This window comes from Lepeophtheirus salmonis, chromosome 12 (genome assembly GCF_016086655.4).
Source record: "Lepeophtheirus salmonis chromosome 12, UVic_Lsal_1.4, whole genome shotgun sequence".
In the NCBI taxonomy this organism is placed as follows: Eukaryota; Metazoa; Arthropoda; class Copepoda; order Siphonostomatoida; family Caligidae; genus Lepeophtheirus; species Lepeophtheirus salmonis.
In genome coordinates this window covers 1,967,106-1,982,602 of record NC_052142.2, presented here as the reverse complement: position 1 = coordinate 1,982,602, position 15,497 = coordinate 1,967,106, and the positions used below count along the sequence as shown (strand labels likewise).

The window sequence follows — 15,497 nt, the reverse complement described above, 5'->3', positions numbered from 1 at the left end:
TCAACATCAAACGGTCGAGTATATATGTTAATGTCCCTATCCAACAAAATCACCCTTTTTTTTATGCACAAGAGCAACATATACTCAACTTAGTACAGTTTAATCACCTGATTCTCAATATCCTCTTATTTTTTCTCTTATAGCCTTGAGCACTTCAGAAAGCGGCCATACATTTTTTCTTATTTTTGGCTATGTTTAAGGTTCAAACCTGTTTTAAGCCCTCAGTGTTGAAGATAGAGATAACTTGTGTTATTATATTTTAAAGCTGAATGTTAAGAACTTTTAAAATGTCTGCATCATACTTTTAACTCGAATTATCTTTATTTAAATTGGAAAATAGGTGCTTTTTTATTCAGAGGCACATAGCTTCAAGACAAATGGACTTAAAAAGTTCAAAAGTATCGCATTGGATAGCTGAAAATATGAACATTAATTCAAAAAAATGAGCCTCTTCAAAAATGCTTCACATCATTGTCAATTTGAGATAAGGCCATGACAATATTCAAGTCTTTTTTAAATTTGTTTCATAAGATAAGTCCATAAATATTCGTATGCCCCAACTACAAGAGATAGAAAAAAAGAGAGAGAAAAATAAATTACACAGAAACAAAAAGAGAGAAAAAGGAAAAAAAGAGAATATATATATTATTAAATTTGTTATAAAACTAAGCTTCATGTCTCAAACTGTATAAATAAATTATTTTAAGCTTCATGGACACAAGAGGACTCGTTGCATACCCGTAGTGAGTAAGGGATTCCAAAAATGGGACATTAAATGGAGTCTTCGCGGAAAATACCTTTTCTTTTTCTCTCTCTTGTAGTTGTGGCATACGAATATTTATGGAAAGAGTGTTTTCGGAGAGGTTTAAAAAAAAATAATTAAAGTTCATAATTTCAGCTATCCAATAAGATACTTTTAAGCTTTTCGAATCTATTTTTCTTGAGGCTATGAGCCTCTGAACAAAAAGCAACTATTTTCCACTTTAAACAAAGATAACTCGAGTTAAAAGTACGATGCAGACATTTTAAAAATTGTTTTAGAGTTTTTTAACATTCAGCTTTAAGATATATTAACATAATTTATCCCTATCTTCAACACAGAGGGCTTACAGCTTTGAACCACCTTAAAAATACCAAAAAAAAAAAGGAATATATATATTTGGCCTTTTGCTGAAGGCCACGAGACTATGAGAGAAAAAAATAATGCCATATTTGGAATTAGGGGATCAAACTCTATTAAATGGAGCATATACTGTTTTTGTACCATTTTTACTGTTGGACAGTGTGATTAATCGTGGACTAATGGAGATAAGGATCACACCGAGAGAGAACGGAGTTAGCACTGCAAGGTTAGAATTTAGAAACGATATGAGTTCAACTTTGCCAAGGATGACAAGGAAGTACGATAATAATTAGGATTTATCTGTAAAGAAGAGAAAATAGAATCAAAGTCGTGATCAAACAATTCAAAATTTGTATCATTGCCATAGTAATGGTCTCATTTGCTTGACTATGTTATTATATTTTAAGGACAAATCTTCATATTGTAGTAGTACCTAATTAACACATCTATATTATATATATTACAAGCAAAGCATTTATCTGAAATTGAACTGATCCCTTTATATGTAAAAACTTCAACACTGGAATGTTTTCATACATATATTTTAGGACAAGTAAATCTGGTTAAAAATAAAAAATATGGACAATTTTATGTATGCATACTTTATTTTAAAAATTTAACTTTCATCTGGAAGTTATCTGTCAAGCGAATACCATAAGTTTATCCATTATGAGCATACGCTTTTATTTCTTTCTAGGGAAAGTCCTTTCCATAAGGCTTTCTTTTAATTTTAAATTATTCTTTATGATATTAGTTTCTAAATAGACTCGGGGCTATCAACAACATCATTATGAACAAATTTGTAGTTTTTGGACTTTTATTATTTCTTTGTAAAACAGAAATCATAAGTAGTTTTCCTATTTTAAATGAAGATGGTAAATATATATTTATATATACTTATTCAATAATTTGATATTTTACCAGTAACATTTTAAGATTTTACTTCAAACTGCATTCATTTTTTTCTTTTTATATCCACTGAAAAAAAAAGTATATTAGAAAAGAATATGATACAATCGTAGCAATAACATTATTAAATTATCGATTTTCAATTCAATTAATATTTGGGGATTTGTTTTTTAAATAAAATAATTATAGAATTAATTCATACAATTTGGTATAATTTAAGACTCAAGCGAACCAAATTTGTTCAATTCATACGAAAACTACAAAAATTATGAAAAAAAAGTTATCGACTATATTCGTAATTTGGAATTAGAGATGAATGAATTAAATGGTTCTGACCAGTTATCCGATATGATGAATACTGATTACCACAACATTGATAAAAGGCGTAAGCATGATAACTAATAATCCATTAAAGTTATTTTAACAGTTATAATTATTGGAACACATATTTAGGAAGACGGAGGTATGGGTTCTGGATTACAGCAATCAATAAAATGGGTAAGTATTTTAAATATTATAGCATTGATTTTTTTTGTATAAATAAGGTAGTTATTAGTTAATATTCCCAAAAAAATATATAACTTAAAATGTGTCTAGACATTACAAATAGATAATAGTAAAAGTTTACAAAATTAATGATCATGATTACAGGAAATGGTGGTAAGAGGAGTTTGTTCAAAAGAAATGGTAAATTTATTCCAATTACAACATTGTCTTCCAAATTATTAAATCTTCCAAGTAAGGAGAAATAGCTTAAGATTTTATCACCATTGTAATATAATAAAATGATTTTTTATCAGTGTGTATTTTCTAACATGAGAGGCTAAGGGAATCATCCTTCCATTATAAACATTTTTTGAGTGGCAACATATATAAAAAAGATTGAATACATCAATCCTAAAAAAAAATACTTTTCTTTGAAAAATATTTACTCATGTCCAGTGTTATTAAATTTAAAAGATCAATATACATATTTATAACTATATATAAAAATCATATTGTTAGCGTTGAGCATAATATTATGATGTCCAATGATTTTATAATAAAGATTATATTACAGTGTTTATAATCTAAAAAAATAATATTTATTGATAGAGTTTTACAAAATATGACCAAAAACACTTACAAAAAAATTCCCTTTGCCAATCTCAGCAGTGTTTTTATTTTCTATAGTCATTATTTGATTCTTCATTTAATTACTTATATGTGTACTCACGAAAGACAAAGAGTAACCCTGACGGATTGTTTGGGAGCTTTAAGTGTAAAGGTAAGTTACTACATCCATCATACCTTTACAAACAATTTATTTCTAAGGCATTTGCGTATTATAATCTTCAAACCCCAGCAACTCTTCCTTCAAAGTGAAGAGGTTTTGTGATTTAAAATGTGTCTTGTTAGTAGGAAGAGCATCCCACGTCAAATGTACACGCTTTTTTGAAATTTATGAGAAGATCACCAATGACTTTGATAATTTTTTGTCAGGGTATTTAGAACAACATAAGAACAATATGTATGTCCAAAGTTTTAGAATTATGAGAGCTTGTTAGGGATTTCCTCAAAGTTTGACCCTTTTCGAGGGATTCTCGAACTTTAGCGGAACAAAACTCCGCTTAGATTCAACCGATTTCAAAAATGTTCACTTTACAATAATTAAAAGTGCAAATTCTATAATTGACTTAAATTAACTTTTGTAATTATAAAACTAAATTTTTTGCATACTCATAGGGTATGAAAAGGTTAAAAGTTTAACAAAAACGCAAAATCAAATTTGTAGCTGGGTTGGGCCTCCATTTTTAATATTTTGCACTAATTTTTTAGTTGTATTTTTTTCATGAATCCTATTTTTTTAAAGACATTAAACCAATTACTCTTGGGAGTATTTTGAAGCAAACATTTTTTAAGTCGGTTGACTTTGAGCGGAGTGATACTGACATCGAAGGAAAAAGACCTGGTGAGTCCATTCCTTGCATAAAATACTCAAAAACGACTAAACTCCTAGGAATATTACTGCCTAGTAAAGTTGGCCTCGGAAAATACTCGTAATGGGGGAGTTGATAATTTATAATGTCAAACTACGTGAAGAAGTCTGATCACTTTTTCCTAAAACCATTGTAAAGGATACAAATATGGAACTCAATAGTGGTCTCCTGTGTAGCTGCTAGGATTTCTTCCATATTCTGGTGATTCTGAAAATAAGATACGAGAAATTCAAAAAAATTACGTTCATGGCTGTAAGAAGTCCTACATAGCATGAAACGTTTACATATTTCAAATTTAGAGTGGCGCTCTTTTCGAATTGTATAGAATCAATATATAGGACTTTGCACTTTAGCTGGTTGATGATATTAAAATATTATCTAGATTTTTTGGCGACTTACATTAAAGAAAATTTCACCAGTACCACGGGTTTTTCGTTTGAGAAAATGATATTTATCGGACCAGGAAAGTTTTTTAGAATCTGGATAAGAAGAGTAGGTGATTGGAAAAAATGTAGCTCCATACAGGCCATAATTCAGTATGTGCTTCAACTTTTGGATTAAAATGCAAAAAATAAACTTAAATTTAAGAGATTACACGAGGGATCAATTATTAACAATGTAGGTTAAGGTATCGTTTGTAAAACAGGAAAAAGAAACAATACAGATTAGTGCCAAGACTTAAAGAATACACAGGAAGATTACCAATAAATTTGAACAACCTGTTTGTTGGGCCTCCAGTTCTTTTTTACATGCCTTAGAGGAATATACATGAACAAAACACAAGAAGAAATTAATGTTGATCTTAGGGGGGGAGTTTCCAATGAAATTAGTCGAGAATCGTTTCCTTCGTCTAGGTTGTCTGCCATTGGACGATATTCTCCAGAGCTCGATGATAATATTTTCTGTGAGGGAGGTTTTTAGGATATCAGTTTCCAAGGATGCATGCAGCACTACTTTCGACTCCACCCTTTTGAGTTCAGCTACAGAATAACTCCCCAAAGATCCGCAAATTTTAAAACATGGCTCAAAAAATTCTGGACAAGTACTATTACTCCATAAAAAAAATGTGAGTATGTTCTGAACATTTTAGGTGTGAAAATCTCCATGTAATATTGAAAAAATACATTTCGTCATTTCTTAAGCAAAAATTTTAGTGTCTTGCAGTGTAATGATTTCAAACATTCATAACTCTGTTTAACATTGTTATTTTAGAGTATAAAACTATTTTGTATCCTGAATTGATATTAGTTTGATCCTCGTTTGTGTAAAAACCAATGAATACAGATAACTAAAAATTATTTGGAAATTCAAGAAAAGACAATATAGGATTATACGATACATATATTTAAATATGATTATCTTTGTGAGGGGGGTGTATCTTCATGATTTGCATGAACATCAAGGTTATCAGTTTTGTACTCAGTTTTCTTCTTTTTTTTTCTCCTTGAGACATTCAAATATTATTTCTTCTATTGTTAGGATTTACTAGGATTAGTAGCTTTTGCTTTCACATTTTGTAGTTTTCTTAAGAACCAATTCGAATCTCCCTTAATGGAGCATCCTTTCAATTTTGTAACTCCATGAATATTTTTTTTTCTTTTACGTTGACAAAAGTTCACAAAAGAAAATTATTATTTTAACCTTATTGTTGCATTCTTCAATTTCCTGCAGTTTCTCTTGAGGGGAGTTTGTTCAATTATGATCCTCTCCTTAGAACCTTCAATTCAATTTTTTTTCCAACTCCATAAAGGCTTTTTTTTTTTGGGGGGGGCAGAATATTTGAACTTAGTATGACTCAATTTCAGAAATTTACAATGGCAGGATTTTTATTCGATAGTTTGTCTCCAAAGTCATTATTCAAAAATATAAGGAACCAATAATTGAATTATAGTAGGTGTCTAACCATTTCTAAAGATATCCTTAATCCATAGCCTCTAAAGTTTGAGTCCTCAGATTTCATTCGAGCTCATTTAATGTCCGTAAATATATATAGAGTCCATAGTGCTAAGACTTTTCTTGAGTTTACTGTATACTTACATTAGAGTCCAAATGAAGTCGCAAGACTTAGCTATGGAGTCCAAGTCAAGTATCAAGTCTTTGATTTTGAAATCAAGTTGAGTACCAAGTCTTCAAAATATGGACTCAAGACAATTCCAAGTTTTCACCTCTGTCAAAAACTGTTGAATATTAAATTATACATCTGTTTGGTTTTTGTACGGAAGTACAACTATATTTCAAACTATTATTATTTTATCATGAATCCCATACAATGTGGAGGTAAACTTGCACCTAAAACATAACAAAAATAGAGGAAATCACATTCTTATAAAAATCAATAATTTAGACATAATCAGGCAATGGCGTTCTAGTGATCTGAATTTCTATAAGATGCTCTGAACGTTTTTTGTAATAAAATTAATTTCTTCAATTGGTAAAATTTTACAAATTAATAATATTATAAAATTAAAAAAAACAAAAAAACACACACCTTAAGTGAAACCTATTAATATGCTCACATTCAAATAAAAAATGACTAACCGTTTCGCTTGATGTCTTACAAAATAAGGAAATTCGTTCTTCATTAGTCTTCTCATACACACTACCAAGAGAAAAGATAACTATTCTATATTTTATTCAAAATTGTGAATTATCCAGCAGAGGGTTTCCAAGGCCTTTTACTATCTCTTGAACTAAACATCTAACCTAAGCACAGTTTTGTTTAATTCGATTTGATTAAAAACAAGTTTTCTTGTTCTTATCTCACCTAGTAAAAATCTAAGATGTTTATTCTTAATCATGCTAAAAAAATTATAAACTTGCCCCTGAGTCCGGTTTGTCTTTTCCTTTATAACCTTTTTTTTTTTAAATTATCCCTCTTCCGAAAATCTTTAGACCACGTGATGGTGATCTATGACGTCCTACATAATATTGAATCCGCTTCTTGGGAAAAAAAAAAAAAAAAAATTACTGAAGACGCTAATATGATTTCAATATTTAGAGGACATATATAAATAATTTAGTAATATCAAGGATCAATATCATCAACTTTTCCCATGCCTTTATTGACTTTAGGACTGCCCCTTTTGCTCAAATTTGAACATTTAGTAAGTCATTTAAGTATGATGAAAACAGAATAAGATAATGAATTAATGTTTTAACTATTCATGACTATACAACATTGACAAATAAGTTAAGATTATGGTTATTATAAAAAGTCCTTATATGTCTAAGACTAAATTTTAGAATCGACTTCAAAACGCCGTCTTCCTTTTTTTAAATTTTCCTTTTACTTCTCTTCATTATTGTTTTGGAATTAATAAATATAATACATAAGTTTTATATATAAAAAAAAATTAAAAATTTGAATTTCGAGATAAACAGTGGTTGAACTGTTCGATACCTCAATTTTTGCAAGTCTTTTTTAAATATTTGTTTAAACTAAATTTACACCACCTGCATCATCGATCTTCTTTATTTAAATATCTCTTAATTCTTATTTCTGATGACTGGTGAGCAGAGAGAAAAATAATGCTATTCACAGGTATGCTAAAAAAAGAAACCGAAAATTAAAGTGGTAACTCTGGCAATTTGAAAGATGCTTTGAAGAAGAGCAGCTTAGCTGTCATACGTTTGACTATATTAGCTGTGAGCATCCCTGAGAGGGTTGGTAATGAAGGAAACACACATTTACTATGTATTTAATAATAACTTTTAGTAAGAAGATCTTCAAATTCGATCCTAAACTCTAGTATTTTTCAAACAATGAATTTTTATCCAAACGACTACTTCCCAACCAAATTTGTATGTACATGTATAGTTACAATATTAATTTATCATCTTACTCAATTACTCAAGATTGAATGATTTACCAAATATTCAAATGTGAGGAAAAGGTTCCAGTTTAGGATCATGTGAGTACTAAAATGATAATGCTCTCGAAAAAGGCATGGGGAAAGTTGACGATGTGGATCCTCCATATCCCAATTTATTAAACTGCCATATCTTCTATTTATTGAAATCATATTAGCTTCTTAATAACAAAAATTTTATGGGCAATAATTGGACTTAATATTATGTAGGACGTCACAAAACAATTTCATCGTCATCATCAAGACCCAAATAAAGACAATTTAAATTCTTTATACGTTTAAGTGTTATTTTAGTCATTACCGAAGTTTGATTAAAAGTGAAATAAAAATAAGGTCCAATTTAAAAATAAAAAGATAATTCATTTTATTACTTGTAGTCTTCCTTAATGTAAGATAAAATTATTATTTCCATTTATACGAAATATAATGCGTGTATTATAGGCAGTTTAATTTTTTTAAGTATTTATTCTTAGACTTATTGTATCTATAATTCCTATATAACTTATTTTCTTGACGCATAATTCTAAATTCTTTTAAATAAAAATTATTCATTAACAAAGTCAAATAAATATAACAGTTTGTTACTTTCATGATATAATTGTTGCATATAAATATTGATTTTATATTAGATATAACAAAATGTATCCATATTGATAGTCATCCAAATTTTGTAAAATTCATGAAAATATATACTGCAAAGATATTCCTTCTCGCTACGCCATCACAAAGTCAATGGAGTGCCAAAGTAAAGTTGTGTTATCAAAGACTAAGATAGAACCTGTTATAAATCCTAACCTTCTTGTCTTTAACGAAACTACGATCCATGACTGCAGTATTTGACATGTTGAAGTCAAAAGCTTACGTTTTTAACTCCGACTTCTGTAGCAAGAGATTTAACTTTTCTGTGTGAATGAAAATTAACACAGATTTTTTTTTTCAAGATTAAGGAAATTAAAAATATTTGTTCTGCCTTCATGATGTGTAATCTGTATGAATTAAACAAAGGCTAAGGGGTAAAATGTTTCTACAAAATAAACGTACGTGGATTGAGTTGCAGCCCACCAACGAGTACGATAATTTACAGTGCACACAATATACATAATAGTAATGCACCAATTGGGATTGTTAGATTCTTTAAGTCCCTCATCTTTTGAATATTGCAACTCGGTCCGATCCTGAAGTAGGAGAATCTTATTTTTTCCACTTTTTTTTCTCTCTCTTTTTAACCACAATGTATATGTGTGTGTTTACTAAAATGTAATCTTGAAAAAAACAAAAAAATATGTTCTTAAGATATTCCCATATTATTTATTTACTTTAAATGTATTACCCACCTTATAAATATACTTAGGTAAATTATGGGATTATGATTCGAATTTGCTGGCTATGATAAGATACTTAAGAATATTAAATATAGTTGAGAAACTTCAATTCATTAATGTTATTTTATTGTACCGTGCAATGAAATTTTAAATATAATTTATGATATTCATAGACTCAGATATTGATTAAAATGGAGTTATCATAAGAATAAAACAAGTTGATACAAAATAGCTTTACTCACCATGTAAGAATATGTTACGTTTTCTTTCTATATTCTTTATAACTAAGTCATACACTATTCACCACCATTTTTATTAAGTTTCTAAACACTATTAACGATGTTCCATGAAATTTCTTAAGTCGATATTCGACGTTTGCATCATCATGTGACACGAATGTGGACGAAGAGTAGCCAGAGATGGTTCTTTATTTTTACGTGATGGAGTGCAATTGCAAATTTAAGTCTCTAAAGACTTCTAAAAGAAAGGCATATCTTCTTTTACTTCCTATATGCTTATTAAAGAAAACTTGCAAGGAAGTTTCTTATTTAACTGTATCATTTTTTACATCCTTTCATATTTACTTTATTTTGTAACAACTTGACTTTAAAATCAAACTGGTAACTTTGGGTGGTGAATTTATTTCAATAATTTCATATATTTTTTTTGTGTTTTGTCACTGCTTTTCAGATGTGACAAAAAGATTTTTATTAGTATGGGCATATTAGTATTTATTGTAATGCATAATAATTGCTGTTCATTTTTTTGTCGCAAACCATCCCCAGTTTTTGCTGATGATGGAAGGTATGGAATGATTTATTAATCGGATAAAAGTATTTATGTTTTTTTTGCTTTCATGACTTAATCGAAGTAGTAAGGCTTTTACAAAAAATTTCTATTCAATATTTTCCTTTTAACCCTGTTTTATCTAATAGATAATGGTAAAAAAGACATTCTGATACCAAAATGATGTCTGTACCTTCAATATTAAGGAAGCTATGATCAATTTTCATCAGAATGTTATCCCTTTTTTTCCTACTGTTTATGTTTACCTATACCACAATCTGTGATTTAATATGATATTTCAATAAAAGCAACACAACTTCCGTAAATATCAAGAGAATTGATTTTTTTAAAAATAAGATAGTGTACTTTTATATTGCGTAGTACTATAGATTGAAAGTGTTTAATTTATGGACTTTATATCAACAGATTGGTTGAAAACTTTAGAAGATTCTAAAAAAAAATGTGTTTACATCCATCATACCTTTTATTTCATTAATTAAACCCTATTTGTGACTTTTAAGACCATCTTGAGATGATTTATTTTCTAACAAATAATGCAATTAAAAGAAGAACGTATTTAAAGAAAACTGGGTGAAAGATTAAGAATGTATCTACATTAAATTAAAATGACATCATTTTCATTTCTCCCATTTAAGTTCATTCTACTACAATTAATCAATTTTAAAATTCCTATTCCGATAAGATGATATCTTGTAGTATGAGAAATGCTTCAAGTTCTATTGATATACTACAGTGCAATATCAAATTTAATATTAAAATAGGACTTAGAAATGGTGATATTATAAGACCGACTCTCTTCATCATAGCAATAGAGTACCTATAGGAAAAATCGATACCGATAACTCAATAAAAGGATACATGGATCAACAATTGGCCATTAAATAATTACTCAATGCTGACAATCTAACAGTATTCTTATTAGGCGACCCACTTGCTCTAAGAAATTTATTTGCGACCCCCTGAAAGTGATGAAACCCCATAAAACGGTCTCTGCACTTTCCATTAATGCAGAAAAGTTATCTATCATAACGTCAGTCGATGACATTTTTAGGCAAAATTTACTAATTTTCAAATACACCACCTCTTCTAAATTTTTGGGCATATATATATCAAGAGAGTGTAATAAATAATATATTGAAGTTATAAATACAGTCTGGAGGTATGCCGAATTTTACAAAAAGTTCAGGCTTAATGTTCTAGGAAAAGCTATTAACTGGAACTTCAACATGTTCTCAAAAGTAATTACATCTTCTAGGTATTGTCCCTCTTACATATGAATGAAAAAAGCTATTGAAGATATTAGGGAACAGTTCTTCTCAAATGGAATAAATCCTTATATTTGATTGGAAAGGCTTGAATCTCCAATTAGCGAATGAAGAATGGGTGTATCTAACATTAAACACGCTGGTTGTTTCTTATCATTTATTGGTTCAGGAGACTGAGAAAATGTGAAGATGATTGGGCTTGAAGGATAAAAAAACACTGCAATAAAATCACAAGATTTCAATTTGTGGAAAGAATGATCATTGGACCTGAAGAACTTCTATCCACTTTACATCAGGATTATCCTTATCGGAAGGGTATTTCCTCCTCTTGAAGCTGATTCCTATCTGAGATATTTCCACTTTTATGTCGTTTAAATTTTAATGTCCACTTCAAGAGAAGAGACGAATTGATGAAATATTCTGGAACTACAAATAAAGGACAGATGGGGACCTTCCCAAACCATCATCCTTAAAATTTTGTCTCAGATAATAGTTTAAAATAAACATTTATGGGCCCACACATCCCCTTTTTCATTGTATTGGAGTCCCCCAACTCTCATTTTATTAGAAGGGAGCTAGAGAAAAAGAAGAAATCAACCCCTCCTGTGTTTTTGGTCTCAAAACAGCTTCATAGGCACGGTCGGGAAGATTCAGGTATCGAGAAAGTGGAATGGAAATTGGTAATGATGAATCCGTTCACTAATTCAAAGGAGAAAAAGATGAGGCATGGTCTTGCCACATCTACAGTATTTACAAATAAGCCTAAATCCGATGAAAGAGATAGGGGTTGCACATTTTGCAGGAATCTCACTGTGTTCTCTTTTCATCTCTTTAACGAATATGAACTCGAAGAATCTGTGAGAAAGTTATTGGAGAAAAAAATAAAGGATGAATACAGGCTGAAACTTTATAAAGAATACAGGCTAGTTCCTAGCCTCGCAGGACTCGATCCCATTTAGAAGTAGCCTCTATCCTTGCAAGGATTATATGGAAAATATACCAAAACAGAATGTTTGATAAAACTCTGAGGATCATTTTTATGAAAAAAAATTATTATGTTAAAACATCTTTAACTGAAAATAAAATAATTTTACGATTGTTGTGTTTGTGTGTATATTTTATTCTTACACTAAGATGATTAAATAAATAAAGGAAGGAAAAAAAGAAAAAGAAATTTGCTTTAATTGTATTGGGTTTTCCTTATATAACATATATATAAATCAAGAAGTGTGAAAATGTATTTACTGTAAATTATGTTTGAACATCTATTTACAAAAAAACATGGAAAAATTATACAATCAAATATATTTATAATACTTCAATTACTGTATATCCCAATTTTTTAAGGCTTATGTATGATAAAAATTGTTTGTATTTTGGCATGTAAAAAAAAACCCCGAAATTTAACATGATAACCCTGACAATTTGAAGATTGTTTAGTATAAGATTAGCTTACATGTCCCGAAGTTTCATTAGGTAAGTTTAAATCACTTTTGACGAGGGAAGAGGCAGAAAAGGAAATAAACAAGGAGATTGGCTAGAATTACACCGATTTCGATCCTCAATGCTACTCTGAGTCCAACAAGGGCTTACAATTATGACTCTAAAACAAATTCACAAGTTTTGAATGAACACACACGAGTTCACTTCTCTGGGGTTACATACTTATGACAACAGCTGAGGAAAAGAAAATTCATTATTTAGATTACCAATAACAAAAAAATCGGGCGAGCTAATAGTAATTATGATTTTCATCTATAAATATAACACATTGATATGAAAGTTATAGACTTAAAATCTAAACTTCCAAAATTTTCATCTTGACGACCTTATCGAATCCCTGAAATCACTTTACATTCATAGAAAAATCTGAAGGCTCAATAATGATAGAATCGATTGAACATTAGTTATCTTTTACAGTAAAGTAAGGATCGGTGACTCTCAAGGTAACCAATTTAATTGAGTTTATAGTGAAGCCCATCCTACATCGAAGAGAGGATTAAAGAAACAATATTACCCTATACGATCCAAAGAATCGTCATTTGCTTTTTTAAATTACTAAAATAAAGAAAGTCAAAGTTTAACTCAGTTAGGTTCCATTCATTTTCTTCCTCTCTTCAACTCTGTATTTTTACTTCATTCCGTTCTTAATATTGAAAGTTTTAGTTAATTAGTATCATATAGTAGAAACGCAAAGGTACTTTTCTTCCTAGAGGAACTGAACTTCTCATTACCCATTTATGGAGACATAAGAACCTCCCAATTCAATTTTTCTTATTTTTTCTCATTTCGTTAGAAAATAAGGAAAAACCCTTACTGTCAAAAAGAGTTTTTTGGAGTTAATAATCTGAAGAATTAATTTTCTTTTCCTTAGCTACGTTCTTATTATTTAACTCCTGACTAGTAAACTTCTTTCCTACTACTTTTATTCAAAAATTGAGTAAAATAGTTAACGTAATGAAAAGGGGAATAAAATTTAAACAATAAAGTAATTCGTGTCCTCAAGAATTAATCGATTTATTTTTGGTTACTCTATCTATTTTATGCCATCAAAACAATAATTAGAAAATAAATTTATTTTAATTCCTGATGTTATTAATTATATGATTGCTTTCATTCAATTTTCTCTATCACTTCAGTACTGATGGGTAAAAAAAGAAAAATTCACCTTAGTTGTTTAAAAAAAGGAGTGCATGTTCCATATAGAGCATTCTTGAGATTATCCTTACAAAGGTGACGCAAATTCTACTTAAGCTTTGAAAAAAACTTACAGTCCCAATATAGAAAAAACATATGGTATTACTAATTTAATTTCCATTGACATAGTGAAATGATTTAAATGTTATTATCACTTGATACTTATTACTTACTTTTTATTTTATACTATCTTTGATAAGCAAATTCTACATTTGTATCTTCGTATACTTAAAAATACAAGTTAAAAATAAAGTTGACCTAAGACAGCTTCCCTGCAGGTAAATTATCTCGATCATTAACATATTCTATCCAGCAGTCGAATCCTAGGAAGTTAAATTCTTTGATATTCATCTAAGCTGTCCTCCTGTTTTAAAGTGCAATGCTCAAAGAAAGATGTTCAATAACTGGCGAAATAGTTGAATCGACGTCACTATATGGTCAAAAACCCTTATTTTTTCCGCCTATCACTAAATTTTATAAGTGATAGAATAGAACTGGAGTAAATGATCTCATATCAGATCCGAAAGTTTCTTACTTCTTCATAAGATTGTATACTTTAAATTAACTTATTGTGTTGTTCAATTAATCTTCATTAATTATCACTTGATGTCACTTTCATACAGACTCATATTATAATTAAGAATGGAATTAAAGAACTTTTCATCTATAGTCAACATTTGACTGAATATGTATCCAGTCCTTCTGTCTTGTAGTCCTGGCGTCAGTGATGAATAATTATAAAAGGGTGAATGGCACATAATTGAAATAAAAAAATTGACATGGCAACTTCAATTTCAATATAATCGTATTTGAATTTAGACAAAATTGTGGTGATTGTAAAAACCAAGCCTGACAGAATGTCATAAAAATATGATAACTTTGAGATAACTATTATGAATATTCTAGAGAGATAAAAAAAACTTATATCTTGAATAGCTGAGATCAAATACAGAATATGTATTTTTATTTTTATTTTGTGGGACATCTTAATTTTTCCGACTGAGGGTTCCTTTTCTTATCCTAAAACTGTATTGAAATTCATAGTATACTTGGAAAAGAAAATTATTATATAAGGAAATACCTTATATTTATATATTGATTTCATGTTTAATATTCATATATTACTTTCTTTCGACAGATTTTGGATAAAATATTGGTACTTGATGATCAAAGTCTTCCAAAATGTAACTTTTTGTCTTCCAATTTCTGAGTATGTCTATCTTTGTTAGATACTCTAGACCTTAATGACAAATAATATAAATGTAGGTAGTTCTAAATTAGTTTTAAATATATGTTTCATTTTCAAAACTCTTTATTTTCGTCAATTTTAATCTGAATAACTTGAATAATATAATGTTATAGAATACTATATGTTAAATATTCATTAACTTAATACATATGAGTATTCAAATTATACAAAAATCATAAAAATAACTTTATAAATATAATATGTGTAACAAAATTATAAAAATATCTTTTGCTTTCAAGTTATTTGAATAAATAATTATAAACTAATAACTTTACCT

The 15,497-nt window shown here is 29.0% G+C and overlaps 1 protein-coding gene across 5 annotated transcripts in view; it reads left to right on the top strand.

Moving 5' to 3' along the window:
* Positions 1-1,863: 1,863 nt before the first annotated feature.
* The window catches only part of LOC121126726 (uncharacterized), a 48,423-nt gene continuing 34,789 nt past the window's right edge, over positions 1,864-15,497 (top strand). For 3 of the 5 annotated variants that reach the window (XR_005867118.2, XR_011782976.1, XR_011782975.1), the window contains exons 1-5: positions 1,864-1,998; positions 2,253-2,417; positions 2,486-2,530; positions 2,684-2,770; positions 15,110-15,233. Coding sequence is in view for 2 of the 5 variants with exons in the window: in XM_040722053.2 (XP_040577987.1) it covers positions 1,914-1,998; positions 2,253-2,417; positions 2,486-2,530; positions 2,684-2,770; positions 3,254-3,264 (393 nt within the window). In the remaining 3 variants the exon portion in view is untranslated. Of the gene's footprint in view, positions 1,999-2,252; positions 2,418-2,485; positions 2,531-2,683; positions 2,771-3,253; positions 3,300-15,109; positions 15,495-15,497 lie in introns of those variants that run through there. The other 2 variants (XM_040722053.2, XM_040722051.2) reach the window with 2 other exon arrangements.